Genomic DNA, 20,419 nt, shown 5'->3' with positions numbered 1-20,419 from the left:
TGTTTGGTTTTTTTTTAAGCATCTTTTAGCGGGAAATGTCAGATGTCTCAAATGTTTGTGCAATGCTCGGATACTTGCAGCATTTCCTTCCTTTCCTGGAATTTGAGACACACTTCTCTCCCTGGGACATAGGTAGTACAGTGCAAAGAGATAATAGGAGTGTAATTCTACCATTGCCTACTCAGAAGCCCGATTGAATTCTACAGGACTTACAGCTAAGTGGGGTTACAATTGCATACTTGGGCTAAGAATAAGCACCACTGAATTAAACAGGGATTGTGCTGTTATTCTCTCTGCACAGTGTCTAAGTAAGTTCACCCTTGCCTGGGTTTTCATTTTACCTCATCAAAGTAGGAGTGGTTTCTCCAGATGCTGTTTAACAATAAGTCCCATCAGCCCCAGCAAGCATGGACAGTGGCAAGTTGTAATTCTACATCATACAGAAGGCCAAAGTTCTCTCCACATCTGCACCAAAGAAACAACACTATCCAAATCTAAGTAAGTTAGCCAGAATGCTGTTTTGCAAGATTCTTCTCTCTGGTAATAATCAGGCTACATCTCTTATTCACACTCTTTTATTTCAATCTGTTTAGGGACATGCAGAAAGGTAAGATGAAACAGCAAAGCAACATTATTACATGAACTCAAATAGAAATGTGATAAAACAAGAAATTTCATCCTATTTTACAAATACATATGCAAAAAGAACACTGATTGATGCAATTGCTGTAAGAGCTCAGCTGTAGCAGTACTGAAGAGAACTAGCATGTACCTGTTTGTTTTTTTAAAAAGCTTCCAGGCTATTAGTATTTCTCTATCCAAACAAATCATGAGTCACTGATTGTGAGGGGAAGCTTTTCTAGCATTGATGCACAATGTGAGCAAGTATTAGGAAGTCTTCATTGTAAGACTGGGAAAGGAAAACATATTTTTGCATGGTTCATATAGTGGTAGTTCAAAGACAGGCACACCCGTTACTTGTACAGCAAGTGAGCTGGAGGTGGCCAATTCTGAACAAACAGGATTTTTCCCCCTATGAAATATATTCTGCATGCCTGAAGTTAACTCCATGGGAGTCATCAGCTGGTCTCCACAATACCCTGTAGTTTTAACAAATGCACCTGCAGCCAGAACTCCATTCTCCCCATTATTCTACATTTTGCTTTATATGCAACTTGTTTAAATTATTTAAAACAAGAGAAAGTAGCATTTGCTCCAAGACACTTGTTACATGGCAGTGGGTTGGAAAAAAGAAATCAATCTCTCCTGTCCAGCATTCAAGAGATGCTTCACTCTGGAGATAAAGTGCTAGGTTAAGAGACTTCCACTACTTGCCATAGCTCTTCAAATAAAGGAGCAAGCTCTTTTTCCAAGCTTACGATCAGCCCTACACAAAGTGGGAAGGGAAGAGATAGAAAAACAATGTTTATATATCATTCTAGAGGGATCCATTTGTAAATATGAACTGATCACCTGTCTATACATTATTTGGGGAAACTGAACTTCATGCCAACATTTTGGCACAGGAGCAAGCACCAAAGGAGAGGACATTCCCACTGCCGCTGACTATAAACTAGATACTTGCAGAAGGAACACAGGATCTGGCCCTGGCCCATAAGAGCTTTCATTCCCTTTGCTCCAGTGCTGAGACCACACTCTGCTCCTTGCACCAAAGCAGCAGTATACACAGTTACCTCTGCTGAGCCATCCCTTAACAGGAGTGGAGAACCTCTGTTCCTGCATAAATTTATGCAGATGGGGGAAACCTAGACCTCTGGCAAGAGCAAACTCCCCACTCCCACACAGCCCACAGGGCAAGGAGGAAGAGAAAAAGAGGGATGCCTTGCTCTCAGTTGGCCCATCCCCTGCCCTAGGAAAATCTCACATAGCTTTTTCAAGGTGAGGGGACTAGTGGAGCTGAGCTGTCTTGTCACTGTGACTTTTGATGTAAGGCTCTGCTTCTATCATATTATCCACAACTTGGGAGTTGGAGAGGAACTGCCTGCCAATTTCATGCAACTGGCCTTTTCTTTTAAGCAAGTACATAGCTTTTTGAAAAACCACAAGCGTACCCACATATTACAACTTAAATCTAGCAGTATGGGTGCTGAAGGCAGCAAAGCCTCGCAGTCCTGAAGACGTACCTGTGTTGGCATTGCTGCTAGCAATGAAACTCACAACCAAAGGCAACCTGTTGAACTGAACCACCTGCAAGAAGCAAGACATTTCATTTCAAAATCCAGCACACAGTAAATGTTTTCTGGCAGGCAGTTCACTAGCCTCTTATGGTTCTAACCATGTTCCATTTGTTGCTGAACTCCTTTCAGCCATTGGCCATGTTGCCTGGGGCTGATGGCAGTTGGAGCCCAACATTACAGAACCTTACTGGCAGCCATTGGTGGGGTAAGGATGAGAACAGATTTTTACAAGACACTGGCACACAATGCATCAGCAATGTAGTGCTGTTTACCTTTTTAATCAGTCTAGAAAATTATTGTTAAGTAAACTATACATCATCATGATGTATAGATGGTACTTAACACCTGTAAAATTAGCTAAAATGTATCACACATATGATAATAAATGCTGGAAATGTAAAGAGAAAGAAGGTTTTACCATATGTGGTGGACGTGTCCAAAGGTAAAAGACTTCTGGGAAAAGATATATAATGAATTGGAGAAAAAAAAATTAAAAATACATTTATTAAAAAACCAGAAGCCTTTTTACTTGGAATAATTGGTGAAGAAATGCCCAAAAAAGATAGAAGATTCTTTCTGTATGCAACAACAGCTGCGAGAATATTGCTTGCCAAAAATTGGAAAACAGGACATTTGGACGATAGAAGAGTGGCAAATGAAGATGTTGGACTATAGAACTGGCCGAGATGACTGGACGAGTCCGAGAACAGTAGGAGGAAACGGTGGAGGAAGACTGGACTAAATTTAAAGTATTTTTTAAAAAAATATTGTAATATTTGAAAAATAGGAAAGATTTTGGAAGTAAGTTGCGGCTTAGGTTTATAATGAAATTAGTAAAAATGAAAAATTATGGAAGTAAAGATAGAAGATGATAGAAAGGAGGTTAATTTAGAGGAAATTTAAAGTTTAACAATGAATTTGGAAGATTGCTAAAGATGTATTACAATGAAATTCAACAAAGAGGAATTGAGGAAGTCATGTTAACAAGTGAGGAAAGAGGAGTGTATTTTTTTTATTTGTGTTATTGGATGTGATTATGCATTTCAATTTTGGTAATGTAAGTATGTTGTAATTTTTTTGATTTGTGGAAAATGAATAAAAAATATTTCTTTTTTTAAAAAAAGGTAAAGTAAACATCCTGCCAGATTCTGAATTTTGGCCAAAGCAGCCAGGCACAAGCAGATTGCTTGCTGAAACAGAATACCACTCCTCCCATTCCAATACAATGCTTCATTACATTACTCACAAAATCCATTCATTTGCCAATTCTTGAAGGAAAGCAATACATCTTACCTGATACGTGTTGTAGTAACAAATGATGCTTTTGTTTTTTGAAAGCCCAAGTTTGCTGCCCTGGTCTGTTGCGAGTGCAAAGGTTGACAAGAAACCTGGTCGAAGAGCATGCTCTGGAGCATTATCGTTGGCAACTAGAACAAGAGGACACTCTGTAGCCGGTCTCCAAATATTTTAACAGACACATTTTGCACAGATAACAGGCATTTTGTTAGTTGAACCAGCAGCACAAACTCGGACTAGTCCTCACAAGTGTAGTGAGATTGAAGCACAGTGCAATTCCAAAAGATCTTGCAATAAAGAAAAATAGTGAATAGTCATGACTGTGAAAGAAAGAACTTGTTGACAAAGCCAAGGTGTGTTCAAGTGGGTTCCTAATGCTAAGCAAGTGAAGTTAAAGTGCCCTCCAAGGTCAACTATCCATCATCTGCTTCGGGCAGAATTTCCTGAACTCCATCTCTTCTAACTACCCAAGAGCAAATCCAATATCCATCCTTTCCTTACCTAAACCGTACTTCCCCCACTCCCCACCCCAAAAATAGAATTGAAGGCAGTATACAAATTAAATCATCAAGCAATATACCAGGCTTTTTGAAGCTTGGGGCCCAATAAGATGTTGGACTACAACTCCCATTATCCCACACCACTGGCTAATGGTCAGGGATGATGGAAGTTATAGTCCAACTATATTTGAAAAGGCACAAATATACAAAGCATGTAAACATCAAGCAACCATTTGCCATTTTACACTGGTTAATGCAGTATAGTATGGCAATAAAGACTGCAGTTTTGAGGACTGAGTGCACATATCCCTGAATGCAGCTTTTACTTCTAATGTAACTTGGGAGGAAACCAGCTCACACCGTTACCAAAGACCAAAGCACCAAGAAAGTGGTTTACAAACACAGCTTCCTCAAACAGTATTCTTTTCTTCCACTTATTCTATCCAGGAAAGTGCATCACAGCTGACGAATAGGCATTGTGATCTCTGCTTACTCATGTCTACACTGGAAGCCAACAGAAGACTAGGGTGACAGAAAGTGGATATGTGTGCTTAGTTATATTTAAAATTTCCCCTTAGGAATCAGGATGTACAAGAGGAGTTTAAAAGGTGAAAATGATTTCATGTTTTTGTCTATTTCAAGGTAGGAGGAAATGTCTTGCTTTTGAGCAAACAAGGATTTTATATTTCCATTAAATTGATGCAAATAAGGTTATCTCTTACCTTTGATAACAGGTACACCATCTCTGTCTGACACTACAATAGCATGGAGTCCCTCAACACTGGAAAAGGAAGAGAGGCAGAATTTTTAGCAACCTAACCAGAAATACTGCCAACTATTTCACATTGATGGTGCCAGCTGCATCTTTTTTTAGCCTTACTTTGCTAATCAATTGATCAGTTTACCGTATTTTTCGCTCCATAAGATGCACTGGACCATAAGATACACTTAGTTTTTAGAGGAGGAAAAGAAGAAGAAAAACATTCTGAATCAAATATGTCCATTGCTCCTCCCTGCTCTCTGTACAGCAAGAAAAGCAGCAGCCGCTTTGATTGCCGCCACCTCCCCTATCTCCGCCCCGGGAAGAGTGAGTGGTGGGCGGCGGCTCCTCTTCAGGGCTGAGCCAGGCTCATGCCGGCTTTCCCCCCTCAGCGCTCCAGGCTGAGGCTGGGAAGGAGAGGGCCGGGCGCTGTGCCTCTTCCAACCGTGGCCCCGATCCCTGCTCTTGTAAGTGTCGGAGGGGGGCGGGCGGGCGAAAGCCCTTTTGACTGCTCGTCCATCTGCCGCTGCCCCCCTCCGACGCTTGCAAGAGATCAGAGCCTGCGGCTAGAAGAGGCACAGCGCAGTGCCTCTCCCAACCGCGGCTCCGATCCCTGCTCTCGCAAGTTCCAGAGGGGGGCAGCGGCAGAAGCAGGGGCAGACGGACGAGCAGCCGAAACGGCTTTCGGCTGCCCGGCAGCCCCCCTCCGACACCCGCAAGGGCAGGGACAGGAGCCTGCAGCCAGGAGAGTGCCTTCGCTCCATAAGATGCAGAGATTTTCCCTTACTTTTTAGGAGGGAAAAGTGCATCTTATGGAGAGAAAAATAGGGTAACAATTACAACCTGCAATTTAACAATTACAGCAGTAATGTATTATTTGAAGAACTGTATCAATGCCTCCATGAAAACCTGCAACATTCTCAAATCCCTTTGAAGAATTTAAAGGTTCAGAAAATTATTCCCATTCTTGGCCCAAAAAAGAATTTGATGGGAAATAAAGACCTAACTTTGAAGCTAAGCAGATGCATATATTCTACTTGAAACTACTTGGAGAAAGGATGATAAAAGTCTAATTAAGTATTATGTCTTGGCTTGTAGTGTCAAAACTTTGAAACCATTTAATATTAATATTAGGTTACCTAATTATTAGGTTATTAAATCAAGGCTGGGAGGCGGGTGGCACTGTGGTCTAAACCACTGAGCCTAGGGGTTGCTGATCGGAAGGTTGGCGGTTCAAATCCCCATGACGGGGTGAGGTCCCGTTGCTTGGTCCCAGCTCCTGCCAACCTAGCAGTTCGAAAGCATGTCAAAGTGCAAGTAGATAAATAGGTACCACTCCAGCGGGAAGGTAAATGGCGTTTCCGTGCGCTGCTCTGGTTTCGCCAGAAGTGGCTTAGTCATGCTGGCCACATGACCCAGAAAAACTGTCTGCGGACAAACATTGGCTCCCTCGGCCAGTAAAGCGAGATGAGAGCTGCAACCCCAGATTCCTTCGCGACTGGACTTAACTGTCAGGGGTCGTTTACCTTTTAAATCAAGGCTGGGAGCCACAGACACGTGTGGGGGGGGGACAGAAGTTTCCTACTGAAATGGTTGGTATGTGTTAAAAGTTTCCCTGTCTTAAGCTGTGTACCTCCATGCAGTATCCTACAGCCCCCAGTAAGAAGTTAACCAATAAGTGGAGAGACACAGCCCCCATCCCCCAACGCTTTCCAATTTAGGTACCTGAAAGCAACAAATTTTCATGGTACAGTATTCAAAGAACACATTAAATCATACTAAGGCTGACTCCATAAGCATTACTGACTTAGAAGGACATTGCACTGAGATAAATGAGAATTATTCCCAAGTCCCATTTAGAGAACAGGTTTAGCACTGGGTTTGAAATTTCCACACAGGTTTCCTGATATGTGAATCTCAAAAGTTCAGAACGTAAATCTACATAGGTACCTTACCTTGGGAGCTTTTTGTACAGGAATCTTTTCAATTCCTAGAAGAGGGGAAAACAGAAACTGTTTACCGTAGTCACTTACAGCACACATTAAGAGGTCACGTACTGGAGAATTAACTACCTCTTCCATTCACGCTCATAATCACTCACTGGAATCCTCCATTACACCCTAAGCTTTCCCTGAAAGCAGGGGAAATGACCACTCTTTTAGTCATAATACTTTGGTACACAGCTCTCTGTCACATTCAACAAGCCACTTCAAAATGTGCATTATAGTGCTAATTATACTTACATCCGCCATGTTGTCAGAAGTATTCAAATGAACAGTCCAAACCCTTTGGGGGAAAAGAGTTGCATGTTTTGTGACAAAACAATTTGCCCTTCTATGTGAATATAGCAGAGAACTAGTTTCTACTACACCACCTACACCAACCCGCTACACTTGGTACTCACGGTGGTTCGTCTTGCATAGCAAAGCTTGTTCTCAAAGTCACTCAATGCAGAGTTGCTATTGGGAAATGTCAACCCATAGCAATTCCAAGCCGTGAAGCCAAATCTGTGAAGCCCAACACCCAGGCATGGGACCGTGGCTTTCTAGACAACAGAACAACTCTCCCAAAAAGAGTATGTGAAAAGCTGAAGGCAATGATTTTAAATGACCTAGTTTCTCCTGTAGCCACAAAAATTCTGAGTAGCAAGGTATACCCACTTATTTGTCTGGAGTGCTAATGTACTACACTACAGGGATCCTATAGCCACAGGAGGAAAATCTATATTGTAATTAGAATCCCCTCTGAATGGTAAACAAAAGCCAGACAATAATACAAAACGTACAGAGTTACAGGACTTCAACAGCCCCCTCCCACACAAAAAGAAAAGAAAAACCCAGGGTTACTGTGCTGATCCATTAGGGGAACTAATTCACATAGCAAGAAAGTCTTTACAGAGGGTGGTGAACACAGCACATGATATCATGGGCTGCCCCATGAGCCCGCTAGATGACATTGCAAGGGATTGATGCCTTAGGAGAGTGAGAAAAATTCTCAGGGATGATTCACACCCCGGCCAGCACCTCTTTAATCTTCTACCGTTGGGCAGGAGATATAGAAGTATAATCAGTTGTACCAACAGGCTAAAAAACAGTTTCTATCATTGGGCTGTTAGGCTGCTGAATGGAAAATAATACTGCAACTGACTTTCGGGGTTGGTGTGTTGTGCGACAAGCACACAGAGTGCTAAGAGATTGAGTGTTTGTTTGGGAGGAGGAGGGAGGCTCGGTTAATTTCACTGTACACAGGTTGTACATTGGCAATAAAGGTATTATTATGAGTAGTCGTAGTATGTGTGGCATTAAACTAAGTTTTACTCAGACCCACTGAAAGTAATTTACATTATGAAGTCCATTGATTTCAATGGGCCTATTCTAAGTAAAACTTAGTTGACTACTACCAAAAGCCTTTATTTGGAGCAACTAAAAAGTGAACAATCTTTTGAGTTCACTAGAACCCTTCTTCAGGCAAATGCTAAACCCCACCCCAAAGGGGTTGGTGGGAAATAATTTTGGGCTGGATGAAAAGTCCAGTGGTGTGGAAGAGTTTATACATGGGCTTAATTGGATTGACCCCATCTGGTACAAAAAAAGGGCTATCAGGTTGCAGCAATATCTGGGCTAAAGGAGCAATGGGTACTCTTCCTTTGAAACAACTCAGTGCTTTACATTACATTGCAGAATACATATACTATATTTCCTAATTTTGCAACCTTAAGATAGATCCGCCCTTCAGTTGCTGGAGATAAGCTCAGCCATTTCCTTTAGACCTCCTCTGCTTCGCCACCCACCCTTTGCGATTGTAATCTGCTTTAGTTGTTTTTAATTCTAAATTGTCATAACCCGCCCTGGAACCTGCTGGTGAAAGTCTTATAATCATAATCAAGAATGTGTGCTCCTGAGGCTTATGGGGGAGTCATGTGCACCACCAGCAATAAGAAACCAAAATCTCTCTCTCTCTCTCTCGTCAGTGGTGATACAACACCAGCATTATCTTATCGCGGTCTACCAAGGTGGGGCTGTGACTCTCCCAAGTTCTTTCCTGGACGCCCACGCGAAGAGAAAAAGGCGAAAGCAAAAATGTACCAAATACACACCATTTCACACACACACACGGGAGGGGGAAGGGAGAGAGAGAGAGAGAGAGAAGCAGAGGATGACCAAATCGCCGCGCCATCATTATCTCCCTCTTCTAGGGCAGAGGTCCCTTCGGCGCCCTCAATCAATTACCTGAAGGGCTGGGGCCCCCTCGAAGTTGACGGGCATTGCCACTCAAATGGTGTGGACGATAACGCGGGGTCGGGGTCGGGGTGGGCGCTTACCTGCCCAGCTCCAGCCCCCCCCCCCCACGTATTGTATTCAAGTTGACACAGAAGCCCGACGGAGCCAGAAGCTTCCCCCCGCCGCCGCCCAGACCCAGTTGCAGAAACAAGCGCCGATGGCTCTCGGCTTCAGCTCCGAAATTATTAGGAAAGGGAGAAGACAGCGCAGCCGGCTTGTCGCCACCCCCTCTTTTGAGTTCGGAATGAACTAAGCGTGCCCTAATAATTAACAACAACAACAGTAACCCACTTGTTGGTCCCACAAGCAAGGGTCAACACTCGGCGCCTTCCTTCCTTCCCTCCCTCCCTCCCTCCCTCCCTCTCTTCCCCTTGGAGGTCTCCCGAAGGCCTCTTAACCGTCGGGTCCCTCTTCCCCCATACGCACCTCCGCTTTCTTCCGGGTTCAACGCCTTTAACGGCCGCCCTCCCTTTAAACGAGCAGATGCGTCGTTCCCTTTAAGCGAGCTCCTCCCCCTCCCTGTCTACCCGGTCGCGTGACTGCCAAGCGTGAGGCAGAGCAACTTCTCCGGGTCGCTTCCGCTTCGGCGCCAGCGACGCGTCGGCGCGGGAAGGCAGACGCACGCGCCACTTCCGGTCTGGAGAGGGAACGGGGGTTGAGCGGGAGAGTGTCGATTCGAAGCCTGAGAGGCGTCCGCTGCTGCGCACGCGTGGTTGCTGCTGCGTCAGGTGCGTCCTGCGTGGGTGCGCGCGCAAAGCGTCAAGGCTCCAGCTGTGTGTGGGCTCCCACTCCGAAGTGCATTTCAATCAGTCTGCTGAGGAGTGTTGCTGGCATTGTCGTCCCCGGCATTTGCCTTTATTTTTATTTTTGCTGCTGCCAGCCTCCTCTAGAGTAAGAAGATGGGAGCCAGCGGTATGTCGTTTAGCCTGGTGATAGGACGCCTCCGCCCTGAACTGTGTTTCAAGGCAGGCTCTTTTGGGTGCAGGAAGACTGGTACCAGACAACTGCAATGTCGGCTAACTTTCGTTTTTAATTTCGTCTTTATGTACTCAAACCTAGATCAGTGTTTTTCAACCTTTTTTGGGCAAAGGCACACTTGTTTCATGAAAAAAATCACGAGGCACACCACCATTAGAAAATGTTAAAAAAATTAACTCTGTGCCTATATTGACTATATATAAAGTAATTCTCTTGAATAGGAATCAAATTAACAAATTTTTCCCACGGCACACCAGGCAACATCTCGCGGCACACTAGTGTGCCGCGGAACAGTGGTTGAAAAACACTGACCTAGATTACTATTATTTTGGTAATAATTGAATTTATTGTTAAAATTGCTTGAGTTTTGTCATTTTTGATTTTTTTTTTTACTTTTTATTTATGATTTTCAATTTTACACATTTCAATGTTACAATCATTTTAACATTAAACTCGACTTACTTCCCCCTCTTTCTGAGGTTCCTTAAATTTATTTTTTGTATTTTCTGCATATTCCAAATTAACTTAATCATTTATTCATCTACTTTAAATGTACTCTTAAAAAACTGCAGGTTATTACAATAATCCTGCCAATGTTCTTATCTGTTTACAGTTTATTTGTAAATATTCAATAAACTTTTTATTTTCTAAAAAGTTTATATTGACTTCTTATTTTTCTGGTAAGTTTTGCCATTTCTGCATAAGTTTTTGCGTCCATTCTTCTTTCGTCGTGACTTATTAACATTTTTGGGCGTAATTTTTTAATTTACTGGCATATTTTGTATATTTGTATTTTGATGTTTTGAACATTCGCTGTAAGCCATTTTGGGCACGGCTATTTGTGGGAAAGCAAAGTCAACTCAATCAACCAGAAGAGGCACTGACACAAACTGACCGGCTCTAGAAATAACTTCCGCTGCAGTGCTTTAAGGAGCTGCTTCGGTTGCAGTACTGTAAATACTTACCTGGAAGTCAGCCCCATTGAACTCAATGGAGATTACTTCCTAATAGATACAAATTAACTTACTTTGACTCTTGTGCAAAAAGATGGTGCCTAAGGGGCACTTGATTTTCATTATGTGGGAAGCTGAACCTTCCATCCTTCAACATGCCCAGACTTCACCACTATGCCTTTCATGAAGCCAAAAGTATTTCACGAAAGTGCAAAAAAATCATACTTCAGGTACTTGGACAGAAGTGCTCAAGTGCATGCAACTAATTTGTTGGCCGCCAGAAGCAAACCTGAATAACCATGTGTGTCAAACTGACAAGTGCTGTGAAGCATCTAGTAGAGAAAAATGAACACTAAGGGATTCTGTTCTATTGAATTTCTTCTGTGTATTTGTAATTGTTCGCTGGTGTCTGTTGATGCAGCTGGTACTGAAAATATTATGTGGGAAGAATTCATTAGCTTTGAAATACTAAATGAGTTTGATGCTATACAATTATTGGTGACTATACAATTATTGGCTTATGGTAAGTATAGGAAAATCACATGGCTAAGGATACAATGGCTGCTGTTACAATGGCAGGAAGGTAAGATGGCATGAAAGCCAAAATAAAAGACTAGATCAGGGGTGGCCAACTCCCAAGAGACTATGATCTACTTACAGAGTTAAAAACTGGCAGTGATCTACCCCCTTTTTGTGGTTCAGGTCAAAGTTGTTGAGCTTTTTTGGGGGGGAGGAAAGCCCCCTTTTTAAGGCATTCAGTTCAAAGTTGTTGTTGCTGCGCTTTTTTTAGGGAGAAGGAAATCCCTGTTTTTGGGGGGTGCAGGGCAAAAAAAAAATGAGCTTTTTTAAGGGGAGCCAGTTGTTGAGCTTCTTTGGGGGATCCAGTGATCTACCACAATGTCCAGTGATCTACCGGTAGATCATGCTCTACCTGTTGGACATGCCTGGACTAGATATTGCAAAGCTGACTTTGTCTCTTGTGCGGTACTCAGTCTGTTTGTGAAGGACTTGAATGTACCCAAATATATTACATTGGTACTGTCAAACCGATAAGTTTTTTCCTATGAGAGTGCAATGAAAATATGTCTTATTCCAACTGTGACATTTGGAAAGTTGCCGGGATAACTGGGTATGAGATGATAGGAAGAGTGTCCTGAGCAAGGGCTGCTAGGATCTGTCTGATCCTCAAAACTCTCCCCAGTCGTACTCTGCACCCTTTGAGTGTTTTTGCTTGTGTCCTAAAACTCTTGCTTGCCTGGATGGAGAATAGAGAGGGATGTATGTAGAAACTAATCTGTAGTACAATGGGAAAAGCTATGTTTGTTCTGCTCACTTTTGCCTCTAGGACTGCCCACTGCTGGTATGTGGCCCCCAGAGGTTTGCCTGGAAGGGAATGTGGCCCTCTAGTTAAAAAAGATTTCCCATGCCTGCTGTAGATGCTTCCTTTTAACATGCCAGTTCCTGAATGCAACAGGGCTATATAATCAGGTAAAAAGTCTTTTATTCACATTGAAAATAATTTTATTTTGATTTAAGTTTGATATTACATTAGGTACATTACAAATCAGATCTTTTTAAAAACCTAACCATTAAATCTACAGTTAAATAAAATAGGATCTTCTTTAAGATGCCACCGCAAATTTAGTTGAATTTTCTTTGCATTCATTTTTTTAAAAAGCATGATTCACAAACATCAAAGCTCTCATCTTAGCCCATCAAGAGCCAACACTGAAGTTCCTTCAGATTTTTAAAGCTAGCAAAAGACATGTCTGGCAGTTCTGCCCTAAGCGCATTTATTTAAAAATAACTTATTGATGCCAATAGAGCTTACTTCCAAGTTAAGCTTGTAGGCTTTTGACATCAACTTATGAAACGTCAGAAAAAAACCAGTGGTTATTATCAGAAGAACATCCAAGGTCAGCAATTGGTTTGGAAACATTGTTTGGTCCTTAGGACATTTCCAATGTTATTTCACAGTTTAGTGGAGGAATGCTTCTGTTTATCTTCGCACTCCAGGGAAAGACAATACATGGGATTTTCCTTGAAATGTTGACCCTGTGAAAACTTGATTGTCCTCTCACACAGACCCCGTGCAGACATAGTATTTAAACAAAGTTGTATCTGGAATACCTAAACCATTATTTGAAAATCCCTTCTCCAAGCTCTTATCAGGTGGCTTGCTTGTCTTTTCTTGTATACATTATCTAGTAGCAGAGCTTAGTTTGGCAAGCTGAAACCAGGGTTTCATTTTATGTGGGATTGTAACTAAAGTTCAGGCAACAAACAAAGGCTGCTGCTAATCACAATTAACTGTTATGACTGCACTGGGCCATAATGGGAGGTGGAGGGGGGTGGAGGGAAAGAGAAATGCAGGCAAAAATGCTTTTTGTCATTATGACACCCAAATCCCAACTGCCTGTGGTACTCTGTGCAAACATACAGTGGTAAAATATTATACCCAAGTTTGAGGTATGAAGCTGGACAATACACACATCTACGCACACAAATGGTCCCACACAGTAATTTGCAAACACAGTAGTCACCAAACCAATAGACTCTAGTGCAGAGTGAAAATAAAGTGAGGGACAAAATACACATCCCAAGATGCTTTCCCAATTTTTTTTCAAGACCACCTGAAACTTTGAAATAATCCTTAACATAAGGTATACATTTTTCCAATATTTTTTTAAATAAAAAACCTAAACTGGCAATTGACCTTTGAATATACTGCTGCCTTTCAATTTTTTTAAAAAAGTTTGTTTTTATTTATTAAATTTGTAGTTGCAGTATAACTAGACGATTCACATGCTCTTTAAATCTATGGGGCCCAATATGGTAGGCACTTCAATAGGACAACTTTCATTTGTTCAATAGTGCTTGCCTAAAAACCCTCACAAGCCTTACTGAGGTGAATGAGGTTGACCTGTCAGTGGATTGCATCAGCGCTAACTGAACTTACACAAAAGATTGCTGTTAATGGAACTTTATTGCCCCACCTAACATTCGCCACCTCTGCAAAAACTCCCTCAAATATGGTTGAGACATCGTTATGTATGAATAATTAGCTGCACCTCAACTACATTGTTCCCCCCAGTCTTTCCAAATTAGAAGAAATATTCTAATGTGCTCTAAATGAATCTTATTCCAAGAAGAGGCAGCCAGGTAGTCCTAAATACCTGCTAAAACCATGCAACATTTGCTGCTGTTGCTATCCCATAATTTTTTGCAGCACAGAAGGGGGAAAGAAGGCATTTTTTTTTGAAGCAGAGGAAGAAACATTGAGGGCACAGAACACTTAGGAGATATCCTCAAGGTCGTTTTATAATGTCTGCTTTATAAAGTGGGCTGTCTTTGCAAAACTGACATAGCTTGGGATCTACAGTGCCAGCATTATAATAGACGACAACTGTTTCACCTATGGTAAGATGGCTGTGATTGAGCAGAGTGCAAACATGTATTGCTGACTTGCTCGTTTTCTCCCGCTCTGCCTGGAGGTAGCAGTAACAAATCATGAGCCTTGACTTAGTGACATGCAAACCAGCAATCAAGGCTTGTTTTCCCCCAAGAACAAGCAGTGGTTCACACATTGCTAAGCCAAGGCTATTGGTTTATTACTCCAAGCAGGGCAGAATGAAATAGGAGCACGCATTAGCCTGCTTCTCATTACCTTGATATGCCAGCCAGTCCACTGACTCTCAATTTTCTGAGGAGTGTGTACTTTTTCTTTCCTTCTAGCCGCTGTATCATAGCTGCCTCCAAGTCCCTCAAAATAACTTGCTTTAAATAATAGGAGAGCTAAAGAACAGGCAGGTACAAAGGTGTCCATTAGCATGGACACAATTTTGTCTCAGTAGTTGAGAAACGGTCTGAATCTGAGTTCTGCTGTATCTTGTAAATGCGATCACTGGTCAACTACACAGACAGTTTAAAAAAATGAAATGTCTATGCAGAGCACAAAAAGGATTTTTGAACAGAGCGGAAGCAAAGCATTCCAGCTCAGGGACAAGATTTATTCTTTACAGCTACAGTACTGACATTTAGTCTCCTGCTCAAAACTCAGCTGCTCACTCAGGCTTTGAGGAGGGTTTCAGATATGTCGATGTATGAACCTGATCTACTGATTTTTGATGTATTTTGTATTTGTTTTATGGATGCAATTTTATTGTCGATTTTATGATGTTCACTGCCATGTTTTTATTTAATGGTGGTATAGAAACTTTTGCAAATAATAAATAAATAAATAAATATATACCTGGTTTACTTACAGAAAAAGCACAGAACCTACAATGTATAATATGAAGGAGCTGTACACCATTCATAAAAACGAAACATCTTGCATGGAAGTCCTCATGGGAGCCTATGAGGAGAATTGCGATGGCTCAGAAATAAGTAAATGACAGTTCAATCCATGAACTACCATACTTAAATCAAAGCAAGTACAGTACTCTTAACTCTGTGCAGCTTCACTCAGCATTAAAGGATCAAATCTGGCTTCAGACATAACTAGTTTGTAGATTAGGTAGCGGGTACTAAGGGCTAAATTATACAAGAGATTAGTAATTATTTCTCTGCTGTTTCCAGTATAAACAACTCCTGATACCAAAATCTAAAGCGGAATTTGCTAACAGATTCAGGGCAAGAAATTGACATTATTTTCAGCTCTCCTACCCCCTATCCAAAATACCAATGTATTTCATATCTGACAATAAATGTGCCCCTTTGGTTTCAGATAAAAAGCCTGGGACACAAATCTTCATTGGCCAGAAGAAATGTATTTAGCATTAACTCTGAAAGTGTATTCTCCATTTGGACCAAACAAAGCATCCTAGAGCACAATCTATAATCAGGAGGCTTAGTTTGATCAGAATCGAGTATACCCTTCTAGAGTTAACACTAAATAAGCTGCCATAGCTGTTAGACGGCCATGAAAGATTGTTTCCTGGGCTTTTTAGATTTGTCTACCTGAATTGATGCTTTTGAATTATGGTGCTGGAGGAGACTCTTGAGAGTCCCATGGACTACAAGAAGATCAAACCTATCCATTCTTTAAGGAAATCAGCCCTGACTGCTCACTGGAAGGACAGATCCTGAAGCTGAGGCGCCAGTACTTTGGCCACCTCATGAGAAGAGAAGACTCCCTGGAAAAGACCCTGATGTTGGGAAAGATTGAGGGCACAAGGAGAAGGGGACGACAGAGGACGAGATGGTTGGACAGTGTTCTCAAAGCTACTAACATGAGTTTGACCAAACTGCGGGAGGCAGTGGAAGACAGGAGTGCCTGGCGTGCTCTGGTCCATGGGGTCACAAAGAGTTGGACACGACTAAACAACAACAAGAAGAAGCCCATGTACTATCTGAAACCAAAGAGCCACATTGGTCGCCAAATCCCACCCCCACCCCCAGCTCTCCTACCCCACTATGGAGGAGTTTAATGCCAGCTGCTTCAAGCATAGCTGCTGTAATTATATTCAGAGCCTGATGGCGACTTTCAACAAAAACAAACACATCAGGGGACTGGGTCATGGCCATGAGAATCTGAGGCATGAAAGTTACAGAGTTAAACTATTCTAATTGCAAAGAGACTATTTCCCATGCCATCACAAACCCATAATTAAAACTATGGGAAAAGCATATGTTAAGAAGAAAAGACTGCTTGTGTTTTCAGTTAAACGTATTACTTGACAATATATTTTTCAATTACATGTCATAGAGCATCCCCCCCACCTCCCCAAAAGTTTCCTGAAAGTCTAAGGAGAACAACAATGTACAACAACAGCAACAATAAAATCAAAGAATGACATCTTAACACTAAAAGCAGATTTCTCAGGCCACTTTTAAAAATGGAGGACTTTATACTGTGAGTTACACACACTCGTTTGCATTGCAAGAATAAAGTATCTAGTATACCAGGTCTTGGTTGTTACAGAAGGTTGACCCAGTTCAGCAAATATTGCAGATTTAGAAGTTTAACTGTAATCAATATGAGCATTCTCCAAGTACATTACACACAAGAGGACTTTCCCACCAATCTTATTCTCTGCAACCTCCCCCCCCCCCCACGCTGCTCCTGAGGGTTTGGAGAGACTTGGATGGCATGGGATGTGACAAAAAGGAGAGTAGAATCAATGGCAATCAGGCAGGTCCAATTATTGCTGGGGTGAGTACTAGTGTGGCCTTTTGTTTATTTGAGTGAAAGTTGTTGTATCTGGTTGTAGCCTGTCACAAATACTGTGTGTGCCTATAGCATACCCTACACCAGGCATAGGCAAACTTGGCCCTCCAGATGTTTTGGGACTACAACTCCCATCATCCCTAGCTTACAGGACCAGTGGTCAGGGTCAGTGGTCAGTGGGAACTACATTCTTGCTGCACCTGGAGTATGGCAGTGGAAGAAGCATGTCAATGGAAAGCGCTTTTTCCTTCACCAATATTCTCATGGCAGAATCCTGGGTAAGCTTCTACAAAACCAAACTGAAGACCGTTAATGTATTTTAAGTTACAGGCGGGTAGCCGTGCTGGTCTGCCATAGTCGAAACAAAATAGAAAATTCTTTCCAGTAGCACCTTAGAGACCAGCTGAGTTTGTTCTTGGTATGAGCTGGTGACTTCTGTTTCAGTGTATCTGAAGAAGTGTGCATGCACACGAAAGCTCATACCAAGAACAAACTCAGCTGGTCTCTAAGGTGCTACTGGAAAGAATTTTCTAATGTATTTTAACCTTTGGTTACCTTTAATCCCCCCCCCCCAGCTTAATAACTGCTTAGTAATTCTTGCAACATTTAGTTTTGCCAATTCAGGAAAAGTCATCTGGGGAACCTCATGACTCAGAAAATAATGGGCAGCATACTGTGCAGCGCCACTAAAAAACAAGTTGTCAAAAACTCCAAGAAACATCCAAGTCCAGTCAAGAACCCCAGCCCTGCAAGACAAACCAACCATGCACAGATGTGACTTATGTGTCTAAGAACGTAATCCTAATTAAATTACTAGGAAGAATGGAGAACTCAGTTCCAAGTAGAAGAGGTTTGCAGAATCATCTAATACATTAACCAAATTAGCAGTGGCGTAGGGAGCCGCTTTGCCGTCCGGGGCGGTAAATGCGGGGGCACCCTCTGGGGGTGGGGCACAGCTTCCTAGCGTGCCCCCTGACGTCACAAAGCATGTGTCATGACGTCACGACACGCATGCATCCCGGGTGGACTGCACATGTGCGGACATGCGCAGTCCACCCAAGATGGCGGCAGCGAGCAGCCGGCACCCCTTCTGTGCGGCGGCGTGGCAAGTTTTAAGGCTGCAGTGCACGAACAGCAGCACAGCGTCTGTGCTGCTGTTCGTGTGCTGCAGCCTTAAAACTTGCCATGCCGCATGCGCGCCGGCTTTGGAGGCGCCGATTGCGGGAGCAGAATCCTGCCCCGAGGGTGTCACCCTCCCCCAGGGCGGTGCCTGGGGCGGCCCGCCCCCTATGCCCCGCCCTTCCTACACCACTGCAAATTAGGCATATTTTAGTTTCAGGCACGTCCCAAGATTTTGAAAAAAATGCAACCTATAATATCTACTTTGCTAGAAATCCAAAAGGCACCTTGGCTCCACCCATACTGAAAATGCCTGTCTCTACCATTTTGTTCATGCAAGGAAGACTGGCAAATTAAAGTGGGTGGGGCAGAGGGGGCGTTATTCAAGTTATGATACTGCATGTACATTCTAAGTATGAGAAAGTATGCAACATTAGTTTTGCAATTCAATACAAATTGTGTGATCTTCAAAACAAAATAATCTCACAGGGTTCACATTTATTTATCAGATAATGCAGGCATTGGGAACCTCTACTGATTATTACTTATGGAACCTTGCATATAAAGATGCTTAGGTACTGTTGCATGGCTTCTTTTTGTTTACCCCATAGCTTAACTGGGAGAAGAACGAGGGGAAACTGATTAAAGTGCTCAACTGCCACATATTCTTTGATGCTCACTTTGGAAACACTCTCCCTGTGCCTAATACTACTTGTCCTACTCAAGTCAGTGTGTTCCAACCAAAATTCTTTCTCTACCTGCAACAGTCATAAATATCTAGGAAAGGTTATGCAAAGCAGTTATAATCCAGAACAACACCTCTGTATTCTGCCGTCAAACTCTGTATTCATGTGGTCTCCTAAATCAAGGCCAACGGATTTCCAAACCACTCAGGTAACATTTAATCTATTTTAAAATTTGAATTTTGTATACATCAGACTACAATGACTAGCTTCACTGGGGGGGGGGGGAATCAGCTGAGGTGCTATATTTCCATTAACACGTAGAAATTGTTTTTTCTCTTGCAGATTCATTTTAAAGTAAATAATTTCTAAGATAAACAACACTGCCCTTAGAACAAAACAAATGGAACATAAGTATTTTTTATATGCAAAATAGCTTAAAAGGGTATGTAAGCTATTTATTTAGACGCAAAATAGCTTACAAAGGTTTGCTAAAGTTGGAACTCAGGCACCAATATTCCTGTTTAAAGTTTCTCCAAAACTGCGTATTAAATTTACACCAGCAAAAGTGATTATATCCTTTTTTAAAGCATATGATCACTGAGAACTATAGCGCTTTTCTTTTGTCGGTGATCTCAATGCTCCTCTGTACAAAAATCTACCCTGTAACATCTGGACAGAAACTGTTGCACTGTGGCTTCTTAGCTTTTGTCGCCAAGCAAAACCACAGCTTAAAGCAGCAATTCATAGACAAGCTAATTGTAAAAGAATCAGCAAAGGGTTCAAAGGCACAAGGCTGAACTTTAGAGGTGACATACAACGGTGTTACCCTTGTACAGTGGACTTCTGCTTGTGCAAGGGGACTTAATCCTTTTCTCTCCCCTTCACATCCTCAAAATCTGCTCCAGAGGTGGGAATATTCTGAGTCAATTATGGGGGCACTTGGGGGAGGAGAAGAAAGGAAAATGCCATTATATCCACTGGTGTGACATTGGATAATGCCCTAGAAGTGGCTTGATCAACTGTTGATACCTACACAGAAAAGAGTTGTAAATTAACACAACTGCCAAATTCCCCAACTTTTTTAAAAGAATTGCTACTCCATTATTTTCTCTGCTTTTTAGTGAAAGAGAAGCAGCCTATGAATGTATATTTAGCAAGCTTGTGTATTTAGCAAGTGTATTTAACACCTTCCATTTCTAAAAGATTTGCACGTGACCCTAAGTCATGCTAAACTAAAAATATGGAGAGGTGAGTTGTACAGCAGCACTTGTTTAAATACACCTTGTTCTTTTCTGGAACACCAAAACAGAATGTGATTAAGTACGAAAAGCAGTATCTGTGCACTTCTCTTTTTTGGTGCCAGTGTGCCACTTAGCAAGAAACAGTCTGGTACAGATGTCTGGTTTGTCACTGCTTAGATATACAGCATTAAAACTACAGCATGAATGCTGAAACTCTGGTATCAGCCAGTCTTATC

At 42.1% G+C, this 20,419-nt stretch overlaps 1 protein-coding gene across 1 annotated transcript; it reads right to left on the bottom strand.

Annotated features, from left to right (window-relative positions):
* Positions 1–1,032: 1,032 nt before the first annotated feature.
* On the bottom strand, positions 1,033–9,605 carry LAMTOR3 (late endosomal/lysosomal adaptor, MAPK and MTOR activator 3). Its single transcript, XM_033160441.1, has 7 exons — positions 9,461–9,605; positions 6,998–7,040; positions 6,710–6,744; positions 4,717–4,775; positions 3,492–3,625; positions 2,145–2,208; positions 1,033–1,387 (listed from the first exon to the last, which is right to left on the bottom strand). Exons 2-7 carry the CDS (start codon positions 7,004–7,006, stop codon positions 1,314–1,316), a joined length of 375 nt encoding a protein of 124 aa, XP_033016332.1. The 5' UTR covers positions 7,007–7,040; positions 9,461–9,605; the 3' UTR covers positions 1,033–1,313.
* Positions 9,606–20,419: the final 10,814 nt, after the last annotated feature.

This window comes from Lacerta agilis, chromosome 9, assembly GCF_009819535.1.
Source record: "Lacerta agilis isolate rLacAgi1 chromosome 9, rLacAgi1.pri, whole genome shotgun sequence".
Taxonomy (NCBI): domain Eukaryota; kingdom Metazoa; phylum Chordata; class Lepidosauria; order Squamata; family Lacertidae; genus Lacerta; species Lacerta agilis.
This window is presented reverse-complemented; position numbering and strand designations above follow the sequence as displayed.